Genomic DNA, 16065 nt, shown 5'->3' with positions numbered 1-16065 from the left:
AGGAAGACTGGGCTTTCTCCTTATGAGGTCTATGTTTGGAAGGCTTGGAAGAAGGGATAGCCTTCGCCTTGTCAGCCCCGGGATGGTGAGCCGGCGGCTTAGTGACAAGGGAAGAGCTCGACTTCTTTGGCAGGGTCTTGGTTTTGGGTTTGAAGTCTGTAGAAGACTTCACTTTGGGGATCACTGAAGTAGTCTTTGGTCTAACTGACCTATGCTTCTCTGTGAAACCCTGGAAAGAAGTGGAAGTAGAAGGAAGAGAGGATAAGGAAGGGCTCAAGGAAAGCCCCTGAGCCCCTACACGACCTGCCTGACTAACACCCTTACCGTTGCCCATGACGTCAACAGTCATGGGCTCTAAATCCAGGTCGAGAGCCACAACCTCGCCCGTGACCTCTTCGGCGATGGCACCGTCGTTCGGGAGTGCGACCATGGCTTGGATATTGGCAATGAGGGGAGCAGCTACCTCCGGATCCACCACCGAGCCCTTCTTTGCTCCAGGGAAGATGAGATCCGCCATGTCCTGGGCCAGGATGTAGGGGCGTCCCTTGGTAGAGTTCCTCCCGAACCCTCCGACCCAGGCTTTCAGGGAGGTCAGCGCTGCTGCCCGGACCACTTCCAGGCCCTGTAAGAGGGGTTAGTATTAGTACTTAAAATTAGAGACAGAATTAACTCAGTATAAAAACCAAAACCAGTATAAATGAGACTCATTGTATCAATATAAAAATGGCGTGAAATGCGACATACCTCAGCGGAGGCTTCATTCACTAGACTGTAGCACACGGAGCAGTTCTCGTGGTGCCACACGGTGAAGTCGTCCACCCTCACTGCACACCCGGCGTGAGAACGGCACACCTCATGGCCGCAGGGGTCTTGGAGCACTGCGTGCAGCCCCCTTCATGACAACAGGTAACCTGTAAGTAAAATGATACGAGTATCATCGACAACCTTCGGAATAGTTCCAAGAGAGAGAGAGAGAGAGAGAGAGAGAGAGAGAGAGAGAGAGAGAGAGAGAGAGAGAGAGAGACGACAGAGAAGAGAGAGCGAGAGAGAGAGAGAGAGAGAGAGAGAGAGAGGGTGGCTTGTACGTGATCAACTGGAAACCCTCTCAGCCGGGTGAACAGACATGCGATGTGAAGGGCCAGTCAAACTAGGAAGGCCTATAGGCCAACCAAAATCCGCACAGCTTAGCAACATAAAATATAAATAAATTAACAATAAGATAGCTAGCAAGCCTAACATGGAGGGGAAATAATGAAATAAATATAAGAATGAGAGAAAGATGTTGTCCTAGAGTGGGTAGGCTAATCGCAAATCCGAAGATTTGGGTGTGTTAGCCGCGCCACTCATAGCGGCTAGTCAGTATGCTGTACCGAAAGAATCGGGGTGCAGGCGACTAGGGGGCAGTAGGACAAGATTATGAAGGGACAAGGTCCTAACGTAAAGGTATGAGGGCCAAAAACTCCAAACCACAGAGAATCGAGATCTAATCAGGCTAGGCTAAGATCCGAAACATGCGGTCGGAGTAAAAACCCCCGTGAAAGGACTAGTATGTAAAAAACAAAGCTAACTGCATTAATAGGAAGAAATATATATGAATATACAGCTGAACATAGTAGGGTCCAAATGGTATGGGGGACCAAATGGAGCACGTGAAACCGCCATGCGGCCGACAAGCCGAGAGAAGGCGGCACGAGAACAATGGAGCTCCCGCTACTGCACTTCTAAGACTCAAAACACGTAAAAAACGTAGAAGATCCTCATAAAAAGGGATCTAAAGCTTGTTGAGCCATTTTGGAAACAAAGGATAAAATTCCTAGCGAAAAAACAGCACAGAACAAAAACGCGTGTGGCGTCGACAATGCTATCGAAAGGAATGACGACAAAGATGCTCACCGTAGTAGTAGCGGGTAGCAGGGCCTTAGTTCGGCTCCTCTGTAGGTGAGGAGGAGACTAAATGGCAAGGGACCTCTGGTAGTGGTATCTACTCGCTCTTTTACTATACTGACACCTTTAATTAAAAGGTGAGCGAGCCAGGATATTCTGGCACTATCGTTTCTCTTTTTTCTCTGGTATATATAGCAATATTTATGCCTTAGAAATGAGTATCAAAGGAACCATTTCACGTAGCGACACAGGTTGAGCCCAGAAAGTTTTTTTTAAAAATTCACCATAAATCTAAATATTATGCTAGAGACTTTGAATTTATTTCAAAAGGAAGATAAATCACTGAATATTACTAGACTGTAAGAGTTTCAGTTTACAATTGCGTTTTTCAACCATTTCGGTAGAGTCAAAGTTGACCAAACATGGTTTTTTTTCTATTTATTGTGATTTATATGCAAATATTTCAAAAGAGAAGCGCTACAACCTTCAATTATTGTGGGTTGTATTCTACATGAAATTGCGCACATTTTCATATATAAAACTTTATGTAACGGCTAATTTAAAATGGTGCAAACACTACGACAATCGCATGTATGATTTTTTTCAGAAGAGTTACCGCACGGACGTAAGGCAAAATGTTTTTTTTCATAAATTCACAATAAGTCGAAATATTGTGCTAGAGACTTCCAATTTGTTGCAAAATGGAGGTAAATGATTGAATATTACTAGAATATAAGTTTTAGCTTACAATTGCGTTTTTCGACCATTTCAGTAGAGTCAAAGTTGACCAAACGTGGTTTTTTTTTCTATTTATCGTGATTTATATGCAAATATTTCAAAAATGAGAAAAGTTACAACCTTCAATTATTTTTGGTTGTATTCTACATGAAATTGCGCACATTTTCACATATAAAACTTTATGTAACGGCTAATTTAAAATGGTGCAAACATTACGACAATCGCACGTATGATTTTTTCGGAAGAGTTACCGCGCGGACGTAAGGAAAATTTTTTTTTTTTTTTCATAGATCACCATAAATCTAAATATTGTGCTAGAGACTTCCAATTTGTTGCAAAATGAAGATAAATGATTGAATATTACTAAGATATAAGAGTTTTAGCTTACAATTGCGTTTTTTGACCATTTCGGTAGAGTCAAATTTGACCAAAGGTTGAAATTTTGGCACTTATCGTTATTTATATGAAAATATTTCAAAACTGATAAAAGCTACAACCAAGGTTGTTTTTAGATGTATTGTGCATGAAATTGCGCACATTTTCACATAAAACTTTATGTAACGGCTAATTTAAAATAGTGCAAACATTACGACAATCGCACGTATGATTTTTTTGGAAGAGTTACCGCGCGGACGTAAGGAAAGTTTTATTTCATAAATTCACCATAAATCGAAATATTGTGCTAGACTTCCAATTTGTTGCAAAATGAAGGTAAATGATTGAATATTACTAAAATTTAAGAGTTTTAGCTTACAATTGCGTTTTCGACCATTTCAGTAGAGTCAAAGTTGACCGAAGGTTGAAATTTTGGCACTTATCCTTATTTATATGAAAATATTTCAAAACTCCTAAAAGCTACAATCATGAGTATTTTTTCTTGCATTCTACATGAAATTCCGCACATTTTCATATATAATACTCCATGTGACGGCTAATTTAAAATGGTGCAAAAATTATGTCAAAGTGACGAAATAATTTCTGAGATGTGTCACTGATACTTTTTAGTGCGATAAGAAAAAAATTCGCGCTTGCGCGCCTGCGTAACGATTGTAAACAAAACAACACCTTGATCCATGTACTCCCAGCATCCCCCAAGGCGAGTGATTCAAAAGTTTTCGGCTGGTAGGCCTATAAGTATTTTTCCGCGAATTTTTTAAAAAAACTTTTCTATGTTGACGTAAAATACGTCCAATCGGCACCTGACAGACAATTTATCTCGACGTAAAATACGTCCAATAGGCGTTTAAGGGTTAATAGATGGCGCCATTGTCTGGTTATCAGTACTTAACGCAAGTGTTGACACCCTCTCATAAAATACAAACACAATTAATATGCATCTTTTGCTTGGCTCTATTAAAGCTTTACTTTACATAGAGTATCATTGGATACAGTGGTCTCATATTACTATAGTAGTATTATAAAATACCAACAAGGCAATCAAAGTTTTGATTAGGAAAAATAAGCTGAGGGTAGAGGCAGGTTTGTTTTGCCCTATTTAACTCGACTAAGAGTGATTTTCTTCTATTTGGCGTAAATAGATCTCTAGAAACCATTTATGGGACAAGGGTATTTTCCATTATATGAAGTGCTTTCAAGTTTAAATATGACTTAAATGTCTTGTTATGAACTCATATTTTTTTCATCGATAGATGTTGTCGGGAGCATGTTTTTTTGTGTAAAAAAAAAAAACGGATTCAATTTGTTATTCTCATCCTATTTTATACAGTAATACCCCGAACTTACACGATTCAAATTGCACAAATTCACAACAGCACAAATTTTTCATTAAACATAATCACTGCAAAACCCTGCAAAGTGTTATGTTTAATTTATTATGTAAATTTTTAGGTTTTAAAGCTTTTCTGTATAAAATCTTTTTTACAAATGTATTTTAATTTTTGTACATACATAAATATGATACAAAGGTAATTACAGCACCTACAGTTAGTGCATGTACGTACTTTTATAAGATGCAATAACAATTCACAAAATTACAGCACTTTTCAAAGATGATATCCCATCAAAAACTTTTGTTTAATTTCTGAAGTACGTCCTAGTATAATACAATTAGTATAAGTTTTCATGCTTTTAAGTGTAAAATCAGTATAGAGATTCTGTGTATGTTTATATTTTTGAAAATATATACAAAGGCAGTACATAATTCACAGTATTTGTCACTATATAAGACCTTCATGATCAACTAGTAAAACATATCAGAGGCATAACAGAGTTGTCGTTCTGTGAAATTTACTATCTTAACCTCGGAGAAAAGTGCTGGTACAATCTGTATGTACTACATTATGTAATTACAGCACATACAGTTCACGAACTTTCAGAAGATGTGATCCTATTGGCACTTTTTAAAGATGATACCCCTCCAGTTTTACCTCATACGATATGACATGTATTTCTCTCTCTCCCTCTCTCTCTCATAGTTAGCCACCACACTAGTACATGATTACGTATGTGCATACATGTTTTCTATATTTCACTGAATTGTGTACCTTCTTTATGGCTGACTAATGAAGTTTACCTAGTGACTCAAAGAAAAATTCTTTTACCCTGCGGGAAAAAGAAAATGGCATCTCATGAATTAGGGGTAACGTTAGTATACATACAAAAATAGATATGCATGTATGTAGTAGCTACTGTAAGTATTTTTATGCCAACCAGTTATTTCTTATTTAAGGGTAATGTATTAAACTAACTTTTAAATTAAATTACAGCAACTTTAATTTCCTTTAAAAGTTAGCTTAATACTTAGGGACCATGATTAGGGTCATATTTAGTGTTCAAACTCTAGAAGCAAGCATTTATTAGCATTTTTAGAGCCCGTACCAAACTTACACGAAACTTCCCACTACACGAGGGGATCTGGAATCTAACTTCGTGTGAGTTCGGGGTATTACTGTAATATATGAGATTTACCTGTTTTATCTTTAATCGATGTGAAAACAACAACAAAATGAGTTCTTTCATGGTCAGTGTATTTTATCAAAATACTTTTTCTCCACTATTATTTGCAGTAGAGTTCCATCCATGTTGCTAACAAACGATAATTTACAGTCATTAGCAGTGTGAACATTTTTTTTTCTCAGGTTCAGCTACAACTCCAGCTTAAATTTAGCAATACTACTATATTTCCTTGCCAATATTTTCTCTAGAGCAAATAAAAGGTATAATGCAAAAATATTCAAGTCGTGTTCTACTTAATTAACGCCATTTGTAACATAACTACGATAGCTGAAATGTAAGCAAAACATTGTTATCAGATTCAGTTTGGTTGTTGTAGCAAAACAAATGTTATCGTTCAGTTGTTTATGGCTGTAGCGTTTAAGCAACGATTATAATGTTACTAACGATACTTTTATCATTCTCTTTTGCTTTTCTAACTCATTCTACTAAAAGATATGATAAATAAAGAGATGGAGGAAACGTTAGCAGTCTGAAAAAGGTGACTCACTCTCTCTCTCTCTCCCTCATATACTAGGCCAAGATTTACCACTAAGTTCATCAAATCTGACATTAAAAATTTGTAGAACTACCATGCAGATCATAGTAAATGATTAGGTAAGTGAAATTCCACATTTTCATTAAAGAGTTATTAGATATTAAAGCAAAATATCTGACTGTGACACTGTCTGCTCTAAGGCATCATTAACAAGTCCAAGGCACCGTAAGGTGGATTGTGACACCCATAGACTTTTGAATTTTGGTTAGCAGTGATTTTCAGTTAGCGTCAGGCCCTAAGGAACAGAAACCTGTCGTTAACCGGGGGCTGCCTGTACGCATTTGCATTAAAACAAACATAAGATTAGCCAAGGCATCAACCACCAAATTATGTATATACTACCAAAAAAAAAAAAAAAAAAAATGTAAAGTTCCTTCTTAAAATTAAATCATGTTTTCCAAGTACATATATGCCCATTTCCCTTTGCTCCTTAACAGATACACTGAACAGCTAGGCCTAAACTCTACACATTCTCTTCTTTCCTTGTATATCTACTAATATTAATATACCACACATATTCATCCACACATTCCCAGCCTGTGGGTTATGAAACTCAAAATGAGTTAATAACCTATCAACAGCCAGTCCCAAGCTATGACAAACTTGCAAGGCAAGTTGAGTTTATCAGTAAAGGAATATAATACATATGAAGAAGACAGTTCCAAAATAACTTGTTTCCATACACAAAATGGCCCAAGTACCCAACAACCTCTAAGTCAGTCAGGAGTGCAAGGGATCCCCGGAGAAAATAGGAATATACCAAGTTCAGTGGTATTAACTCCAATTAATATTAGAAATCGTAGAAATATTAAGGTATAAGATACATGGACATTTGTTGTGTACAGGAGGCAATCTACTACTGTTTGCTTGTATGATGTTTTTACGTTGCATGGGGACCAACGGCTTTACGTGACTTCCGAACCACGTCGAGAGTGAACTTCTATCACCAGAAATACACATCTCTCACTCCTCGATGGAATGGCCGAGAATCAAACTCGTGACCACCGAGGTGGGACGCCAACACCATACCAACCACGCCACTGAGGCGCAATCTACTACTGTATATAAAGAGCTGGAACTAAAATGAGTGTTAATGGTATGGAAAAACTACCATTCTTCAAGGTAAACTGCATACGAGTAGTTCTAAGACATACAAACTTAAATCTTACATACGATTCTTCAAGTAAAAGCTCATGGTTGATATACTGTTGGCTACAGGACTACTAGGAAAGATATCGGTTTTGTTTGAGGCAGGGCAGTTTATGATGCAGGCCTACATATCTATATCTAAGAAAAATGCAAATTACTTTAGAAATGATTGAAGGTTTTTCCTGAAAAGTAAGTAAACCTTACCATACACAGGATATTTTTTAGAAGGGATGTTTTTGTAGCAGTACTATGAGTTCAGAACTTCTGCTAGTCTTGCTATTCTATACTTGATAATGTGAAAAAACATGTGACAAAAGGCAAACTGACTCCTGTAACCTGATACAGCCTGAGATTTACTGGTGCAGGGGCTGATTAGACATTCTACCAGAGCTATAGTTAAGGTTGGGGCATTACTCTGGGAAGAGATTAGGGGAACCTGTCATCCCAGTCTCTGCATGGAAGATACGTTTGGAAGGTAATGTTTGGAAAGTAATATTTGTAAAAAAAAAAATTAACAAATAAATAAATAAAAAATATAAATTATAACATTGGACACCTCCTCCTACTGGTGCCTGACAGTGAACATGAACAAGTTTTTTCAATCAGGATTGAGGGGAGTGCCAACTGCCGAATTTCAAGGAATTATCGAATTTTAGTTCTTAACAGTTTTCCTCTGCTTTATGTCTAAACAAAAATATTCTGAAGCAATAATGCTAAAATAATTTTTCAATGGGTTTATTGACGATTCTGTACATCGCTTGTATGACACTGTCAACCACAAACTGAGAAAGGCTTATAAAAGAAAGTCTGTATGAATAAAACAGGGTAAGATCAGGAAAGTTATTAACTGTTTTGGACTATTTTATGGACAATTTTGTTCATCGTTTGTGAACGACATATTGTAATAAACATGTCATAATCCTACATTGGATAAAGTTTGAGAGATACACTGTTCTGGGCCGTTTTACAATACATAAACATATCTAGAAATGTTATTGCTAGACCAAGAATGTTTAGATTGGTTCATGAACAACTTTGTTCATTGTTTTTAAGGCATTGTTAACGACAAATTGTATAAAGGCATGAAAAACGAATGTGACAATAAGATTTATTCAAAAATAATTGTTCCCCATTAAAATATCCCATTTTCTTTGCGTTACTGTAATAAGAGAAAATTGCTTATAGAGATGGATAACTGGCTTCAGGAACCTTAATATTTCTCATTGTTTCAGATTTTTTAATACAGAAATAATGCTCTTTTAATATTTACATTTTTTTTTTTTTTAACTAAATGTTCCGATCTCCGAGATGACTGAAAAAAGAATTGTGTCTATTCAGTATTATCTGAAGAATAAGAGCTAAAAATTAGAAGGAAATAACCTTCAACCATTGGGTAGAAAGTCATTTACTTATAAATGAGGCCTTAAACATCAGCATTTCCCAAAAATGCAAGTTTTAAGTAATATGTAAAAATCAAGAGAGCACAGTTCTATTCATCATATTATATTGTAAATTTCAGGGCATATTTCTTATAGTATGATGAAACAGTGCAAAAATCAGCTTTCTAACTGGCATAGTTTCACAGTTATTACAAAATAAGCTTTCCTCAAAACTTTTTTTTTTTTTTTAAATAAATGTGTCAATCTCCAAGATGACTGAACCAAATTCAATTAAACTTTTTACATCTTGTATAAGAACTATATATTAGGGCTTGTGCCTTGTATGATAAGGCGCCCTATGAGGTAATGTTAGACTAGCGATAATCTATACGCTAAGTCGGTTGGTATTGCACTTCCATCCTCAATGGAGTGTCTGGGTTTTGTAGATCACTTACGAAGTCGGTATTATCTTTACGACGATGTGTTGAACTCATGGTTCGGTGAGGTTCTTGTAGAAAACACAAGGTATAAAATAGTATAATCTTCTGAAGTTTTACATGATGAAGATTTCAGATATGATCGTACAAGTCTTCTATGACGATAGCTTGATCGCTTCTGCCAATGATGATGGCTAATCCTATTCCTCTACATGATAAAGCTTAGGTAAAGAGGTACAGGTCTTCTAATGACGATAGCTAACTCTGTTCTCCTGTCTACCATCTCTGTTACAAGTATGAAGGAACAGACAGTAGTTCGAACATATGAACATACATACAATGACATGGTTTCATACGAACACACAATCGAATGAGACACGCTACAGATCACGTAGGCCGTTTGAATAATAGGTCGGGGTAGTTGTCTCAAGCAGGGAGCTTGGACTAATGTTTATAAACAATTGAATGACTACAGGTGACGGCATGTTATCTTAGCTTACATACTTATTGTATAACGTCATCTTTAGCGTCTCTAGTCTGATCACATTCCTGCAAGCAATCTGGTTGACCTCTTTAGTTTTAGACTTTTTATATATATGGACTAACATTCCATATTTTTTATTATGTAAACACTTACATATATAGTATCTGTAATTACAAGTGGGAAAAATTATTTTTGAGTGCAAGTTTTTTTTATATTATTTAAGATGTTTCAAAATATTTTTTAACTGCAAAATTATGAACTTGAAGAGTTCAAATGTCATTATTTCCCACCTGTATTTTTTCAGTATTAGCTGTATAATAAGTGGTAAAAGTTTTAAGCAAATCCTTTCAATCACAAGGTTGAATGAAGCACTCTCTGTATAATGGGCCTTATGGTGTTGGCTCCCCTTAAGATGTCAAGTCCTGTTCGAGTAACAGTCCACAGGACTTACAAAAACATCTCATCCTCACAAGTTTCAGATAAGATCGTGAAGCTCTGAAACCTCAGGTCAAGAACTAATGGGTTCTGAATTTTCATCACAAATTTGGAAAGAACAAAAATGGAAGACCATGCCAACCCTCCAAATGCTTGATGCAAAAACTAGCAGAAAGGCATTCCTGAGGGTAGTCTCTATTCAAAGCCTCTCTCGGGAGATTGAACAGCACCTTAGAGGGGTTACAAATGCCAAGAAAGACATCCAATACTGGAGGCCTAATTTTGGAATGTGGGTAAACTATTCAAAGTCTTCATAAGCATGGGTAACTCCCATGAGAACAAGAGGTTCATGCCCTTCAGTTTGAAAGCCTGGGAAAGGCAGAGCAATATAGTCCTTTACCTCAGAGATTGAGAGGAGTTTGCCTCAGCAATGGGAGACTAGAAGTCTACAACCTGCAAAATAATAGTTTCGCATAGAGAGAGAGAGAAAGATCCATCAATGACACTGTGGTGGGATCACAAGCTCAAAAAACAAGCGGGCAAACCCCCCACCCCCACCACACATTAACTTAACCAATCCGGCTGCCAAACTCACCCTAAGCCACACTTTCCTCTACACGCTACAGAAAAATGCAGGACAATTGACTTACACAGAATAAAAAACACAAACACAAGTACTCACCCCCACTCCAGATATTCAGGGCTATGCTGTGCTATCCCCTGGACAAGCTCACTGAGACGACAACAGCAGCCGCAAACCAACACACACCCAACAATGCGACAACCAAGAACCACAACACAACAAACAAACAAGGCCTACAACCACAACAACAAACAAGGCCTACAACCACAACAACAAGCAAGGACTACATCCACAACACCACCACCAAGAAACCACAACAGCTCACCAACAACAACATTCTCTCTCTCTCTCTCTCTCTCTCTCTCTCTCTCTCTCTCTCTCTCTCTCTCTCTCTCTATCCTCGCTCTCTCTCTCTCTCTCTCTCTCTCTCTCTCTCTCTCTCTCTCTCTCTCTAAGATGTTGTCAAACCATAACTCCTCCATAACTTAACATCTTCCCTTAATACACTATTATCAGTGATTCCTGGCTGTCTAATGCCTCTCACTCACAGGATCTGTAAAATTAGTCTTTAGCTGTGATTTGACAGAACTGTCTTGGACAGGTGGAACATTAACAAGTGGAGCCAGTGAAGAAGTATGGGTCAGTGAGAGTGCTCATTGTGTGCCTCGACCAAAACAACCAGCAGATCAAGTTACCATTTAAGGTTTGGAGCCAACACAGCCACATATCTTATTCCAATCCACAGAAAGAACCACACACAACTAATCATCTCACAAATCAGGAAGAATGGTTGGTGGACCTAGACATCCCAGCGGTCCCATGAGGGACAGAAGGCATCCTCAAACACTAACCTATATCTAACATTGTAATAGGAGCTTTCTATCAATCTGGGTGGCAAACAGGTCAGTCACTGCCACAGGAGGATATAGGAACCATTTGTCCCTATAACCTGTCCTCTGCAACTGAACTGATCTGCCATCACACTCCTCTCACCAGGAGTGTACTTTGCAATCAGATTGACAGACTAGCAGTCGACCTACCTGCGCACAGGCTGTGCCAATTTGTGTAGAGTAAGGAAGGCAATCTCCCCTTGCTTGTTGATGCAAGCTACTACCATGGTGATGTCACCCATCATTATCAAGCCAGCTTTATCATTTTATTATGTCTAACAAGTAATGTGTAATTCATACATTCACCTACATCTCATTCCCTCTACATAAAGTTCTTATTACTGTCAGTTCCTCTTACCTTAATTCGACCACCACTAAGTTGCTCAGTGATACGTAAGCGTGCATCCACAATTCTCTTCAAGTCTCGTTGTAGACGGCGATCAAAGTCCTTAAACATTGTTGATCCACCAGAGAGAACAATATTCTTGTATAGTGGTCTTCTCACATCAATGGGACAATTCTGAATAACATTGTCAACCACCTCACTAATTGGAGTTGTGAAATCTGGATTGGCAAACTGAAAGACAATTGGGGTACAGTTTAGTTGCAATATTTCTTTACATTTCTAATCAAATTTCTCATTAATTTTACAACACAAGTGCAGCTCAGCTAAGTCTAGACAGTCCCTAAAAAATTCCAAACCCAAATGAATGTAATGCCTACTGAAGAGCAATAAAAGTCAAACATTACTTTCTGATGATCCCACTTAACTTTCTGATGAAATTTTTCTTTCTTTTTTTTAGCCAATGATGTGACAAATTATAATAAAAACTGAAGGAAACTCATTAATCCCATGGACAAAAAAATTTCACATGTATAAAAGGCTCACATGTCACTACTTTTTCCACAGTGTTCTCCAGGTGAATATTAACAAATAATAAAACAAAACACATAGATAGCCTTGGGAGGAAAAGAAATTGAGACTAGAACTTCATAGATACAAACAGACAGGGAGAGTCACAAGTCCAAAGTCTGGTCTAAGTGCCTATTCTGCTAGCAAGAATTAGTGCAAAGAACAGAAAAACACAAGGAAGAAGTAGAACCTATTTCTTTAACTCCTCCTGAATAACTACCATGTATTCTTCTTACAGTCATGAGAATCCTCATTCATAACCATAAAATATTCCTACTTATTTCTATCTTCCAAATTGAACTCGGTCTGTAATGAACTCCAATTTTCTATATATTAAGTGTCTATTTTTTCAATAGATGGTAGAGTGCAGTGCATTGTTTACTTTATGAACCTCTGTCAGATGCTGCTCCTGTGAAATTCTCTCCAGTTCGTAACTTTCAAAGCATGGAAAAAATCACAATGTCAAAAATTATATTTTTCCTACCTATACAAACCTGAGGTCCTTTAACAATAGGAATATAATCAACGGCAGCTGGAACCGGTCGTAAGCTTCGAACAAGGAGGTTCGGTAGTTAACTGCTTGTCCGACAGTCGGTGGTCCTGCACGACTGAGAGGTGAAGAATCACTTAACTTTAGGCCCAGGAAACAGAGTGAGGGGTGGCATGAGGTGGGACTATGTGTAAAGGACCTCAGGTTTGTATAGTTAGGAAAAATACAATTTTTGACAAGTTGTGATTTGTTCCGATACGTAATACAAACCATCGGTCCTTTAACAATAGGAAGACTCACTTATTGGTGGGTGGAATCTGAGTCTTATGAACAGACTGGCGTTCATCTGATCTTGGTTCCCTCCCTGGTGGTAAGAGCAAAGGGAGGGATCCTAGCCTCTGCCCAGCTGATTGGGGTGTGCACCGCAGGATCAATGGTCAGACTTCTGGACCAAATTCATAAGAGGGAGGCAAGCGTGCCTCTTATGAATAAAAAGCAAGAACTAGTTCCTACTTCAAGAGCCAAATATGAAGTCATGGGTTTGTCTCTTGTTGGCATCCACTCCCCCCCTTGTTAGGGGAGTGGTGGATAACTGCTCCTATCCCTACTGAAAGGGATAAGACGGAGCTCAGTAGCGTAGCTTACCTGCATCTGCCTCCGGTCCAGCGTAGTGATGACCGCGGCCCTCTGCCCATAGGTAGAGGAGAGGAAAAGAGGAGGAAGAGAAGCCAGTCACACTCTCTTTCACTCGTCCATTCATGCAGTCACAAAAGGATGCGATGCTGTTCTGTCTGCTAGGATGCTGGGTAAGTTACACAACTTGTTGAGCAGCCACCACAGGTCCCAAGGAGAAGGTATCCAAGGACCTGTGGGCAATATCCTGAAGATAAAAAGATGTGAAGGTGGTCTGGTTGGCCCAAAACCCCTGCCTTCAGGACCTGTGCCACAGAGAAGTTCTTGCGAAACGCAAAGGTTGGACCAATACCTCTGACTTCGTGGGCTCTCGGACAAGGGGTACGGGTGTCGTCACTCCTATCCGCAGCGTACGCCCTCCTGATTACCTCACGAAGCCAGAACGAAAGAGTGTTCTTGGACACCTCCTTCTTGGTAACCCCGGTGCTAACGAAGAGGCGTCGACACTCAGGCCTTAGGAGCCGAGTTCTCTTCAGATAGCGCCATAGCACCCTCACAGGACAAAGCAGCATCTCATTCGCATCATCGTCAGTGAAGTCCTTCAGGGAGGGAATCGTGAATGACTCGAACCAGTCGTCAGGGACCGAAGGTTTCCGAGTCTTTGCTACGAAGTCCGGGACGAAATAGAGCGTAACAGATCCCCATCCCCTCATATGTTTTACATCGAAAGAAAAACCATGAAGTTCCCCTACTCTCTTCGCTGATGCCAGGGCCAGCAAGAAGAGGGTCTTGAGGGTCAGATCCCTGTCTGATGACTCTCGGAGTGGCTCGAAGGGTCTTCGAGTCAAACTCCTAAGGACGAGAGTCACATCCCACCCTGGGGGCCTGAGTTCCCTGGGTGGGCAAGACCTCTCGAGGCTCTTCATTGGTATTATCAAGAATATTAAGATAATAGGAAGGGCTCCTGACCAGCGACATTTGCGACTGCTCGAGGCACTCCTCATACAGCAAGAGAAACCCTCATTAAATATGACGCAGGAAGTGCTCTTCCTCCCCACCAACTTAAGGAGACTTATGTGTATGAATAATAGTACAAGTAATACCAGACCGAGCGATACCCCCGATCAAAGAATACCAGATGAGACAAGCAGCCCAGCAGCCAATGACAACGCGAGCCATCATGACACAACGCCCAGGGAAGTCATGCCCAGCCTCAACGGTCTGCTAGGCTGCAACAGAGCGACCTTCAGTGACGAGAAGTGTCTCGAAGAAAACTTCCTTCAACCAATAGCAGGAATGCATTGCGCCACCAACCAATGAAAACTCAGCTAGCGGTTGACCCCCTGCTGACCTGCCACTATATACTGAGTAGATCTTAACAGCAACTACAGTGTGCTCCGACCCACTGACGTGATCATGCTCGGATGATACCAAGAGAAACGTTGGCCACTAATTTGTCATATTTTGACCTATTTGTTTATTGTGACAAATAAATTTATAAGCAATATCCCTGAAACTGACTCCTCCTGATGAGTAATATTGGCGCAACACTTGCCAGTTGTAACAGCAGAGAAAAAGCAATTATTAGAAAAATAGAGAAGACTATTTACAAGTTAAATGCAGCTGATGCAGCAATATCTAATAATAATAATAATAGTAATAATAATAATAATAATAATAATAATACGTAATAATAATAACAACATCATCAAGAACAGCGCACTGGGGCAATAACTGAAAACCAGTGAAGACGAGTGGCTCAAGAGTGTATGGGAAGAAGGACTGATAAAAGTAGATGAAGACCCACCAATATACAGACAGGAGAATAACAAACAGAACAGAGGAATGTCACAACAAACCAATGCACAGACAATACATGAGACAGACTAAAGACCTAGCCAGCCAGCGATGACACGTGGCAATGGCTACAGAGGGGAGAGCTCAAGAAGGAAACTGAAGGAATGATAACATCGGCACAAGATCAGGCCCTAAGAACCAGATATGTTCAAAGAACGATAGATGGAAATTACATCTCTCCCATATGTAGGAAGTGCAATACGAAAAATGAAACCATAAACCACATAGCAAGCGAATGTCCGGCACTTGCACAGAATCAGTACAAAAAGAGGCACGATTCAGTAGCAAAAGCCCTCCACTGGAGCCTGTCCAAGAAACACCAGCTACCTTGCAGTAATAGGTGGTACAAGCACCAACCTGAAGGCGTGATAGAAAACGATCAGGCAAAGATCCTCTGGGACTATAGTATCAGAACAGATAGGGTGATACGTGCAAATAGACCAGACGTGACGTTGATAGACAAAATCAAGAAGAAAGTATCACTCATTGATGTCGCAATACCATGGGACACCAGAGTTGAAGAGAAAGAAAGGGAAAAAATGAATAAGTATCAAGACCTGAAAATAGAAATAAGAAGGATATGGGATATGCCAGTGGAAATTGTACCCATAATCATAGGAACACTAAGCACGATCCCAAGATCCCTGAAAAGGAATCTAGAAAAACTAGAGGCTGAAGTAGC

General features: G+C 39.2%; 1 protein-coding gene across 1 annotated transcript in view; it reads right to left on the bottom strand.

The window, feature by feature from the left end:
- LOC135201643 (actin-related protein 3-like) overlaps positions 1-16065 on the bottom strand; it is a 127538-nt gene that overhangs the window by 25301 nt on the left and 86172 nt on the right. The window contains exon 7 of the mRNA XM_064230740.1: positions 11849-12067. Coding sequence (XP_064086810.1) covers positions 11849-12067 — 219 coding nt within the window. The remainder of the gene's footprint in view (positions 1-11848; positions 12068-16065) is intronic.

This window comes from Macrobrachium nipponense, chromosome 28 (genome assembly GCF_015104395.2).
Source record: "Macrobrachium nipponense isolate FS-2020 chromosome 28, ASM1510439v2, whole genome shotgun sequence".
In the NCBI taxonomy this organism is placed as follows: domain Eukaryota; kingdom Metazoa; phylum Arthropoda; class Malacostraca; order Decapoda; family Palaemonidae; genus Macrobrachium; species Macrobrachium nipponense.
Note: the sequence above shows the minus strand (reverse complement) of the source record. Positions and strands in the feature narration are given on the sequence as shown.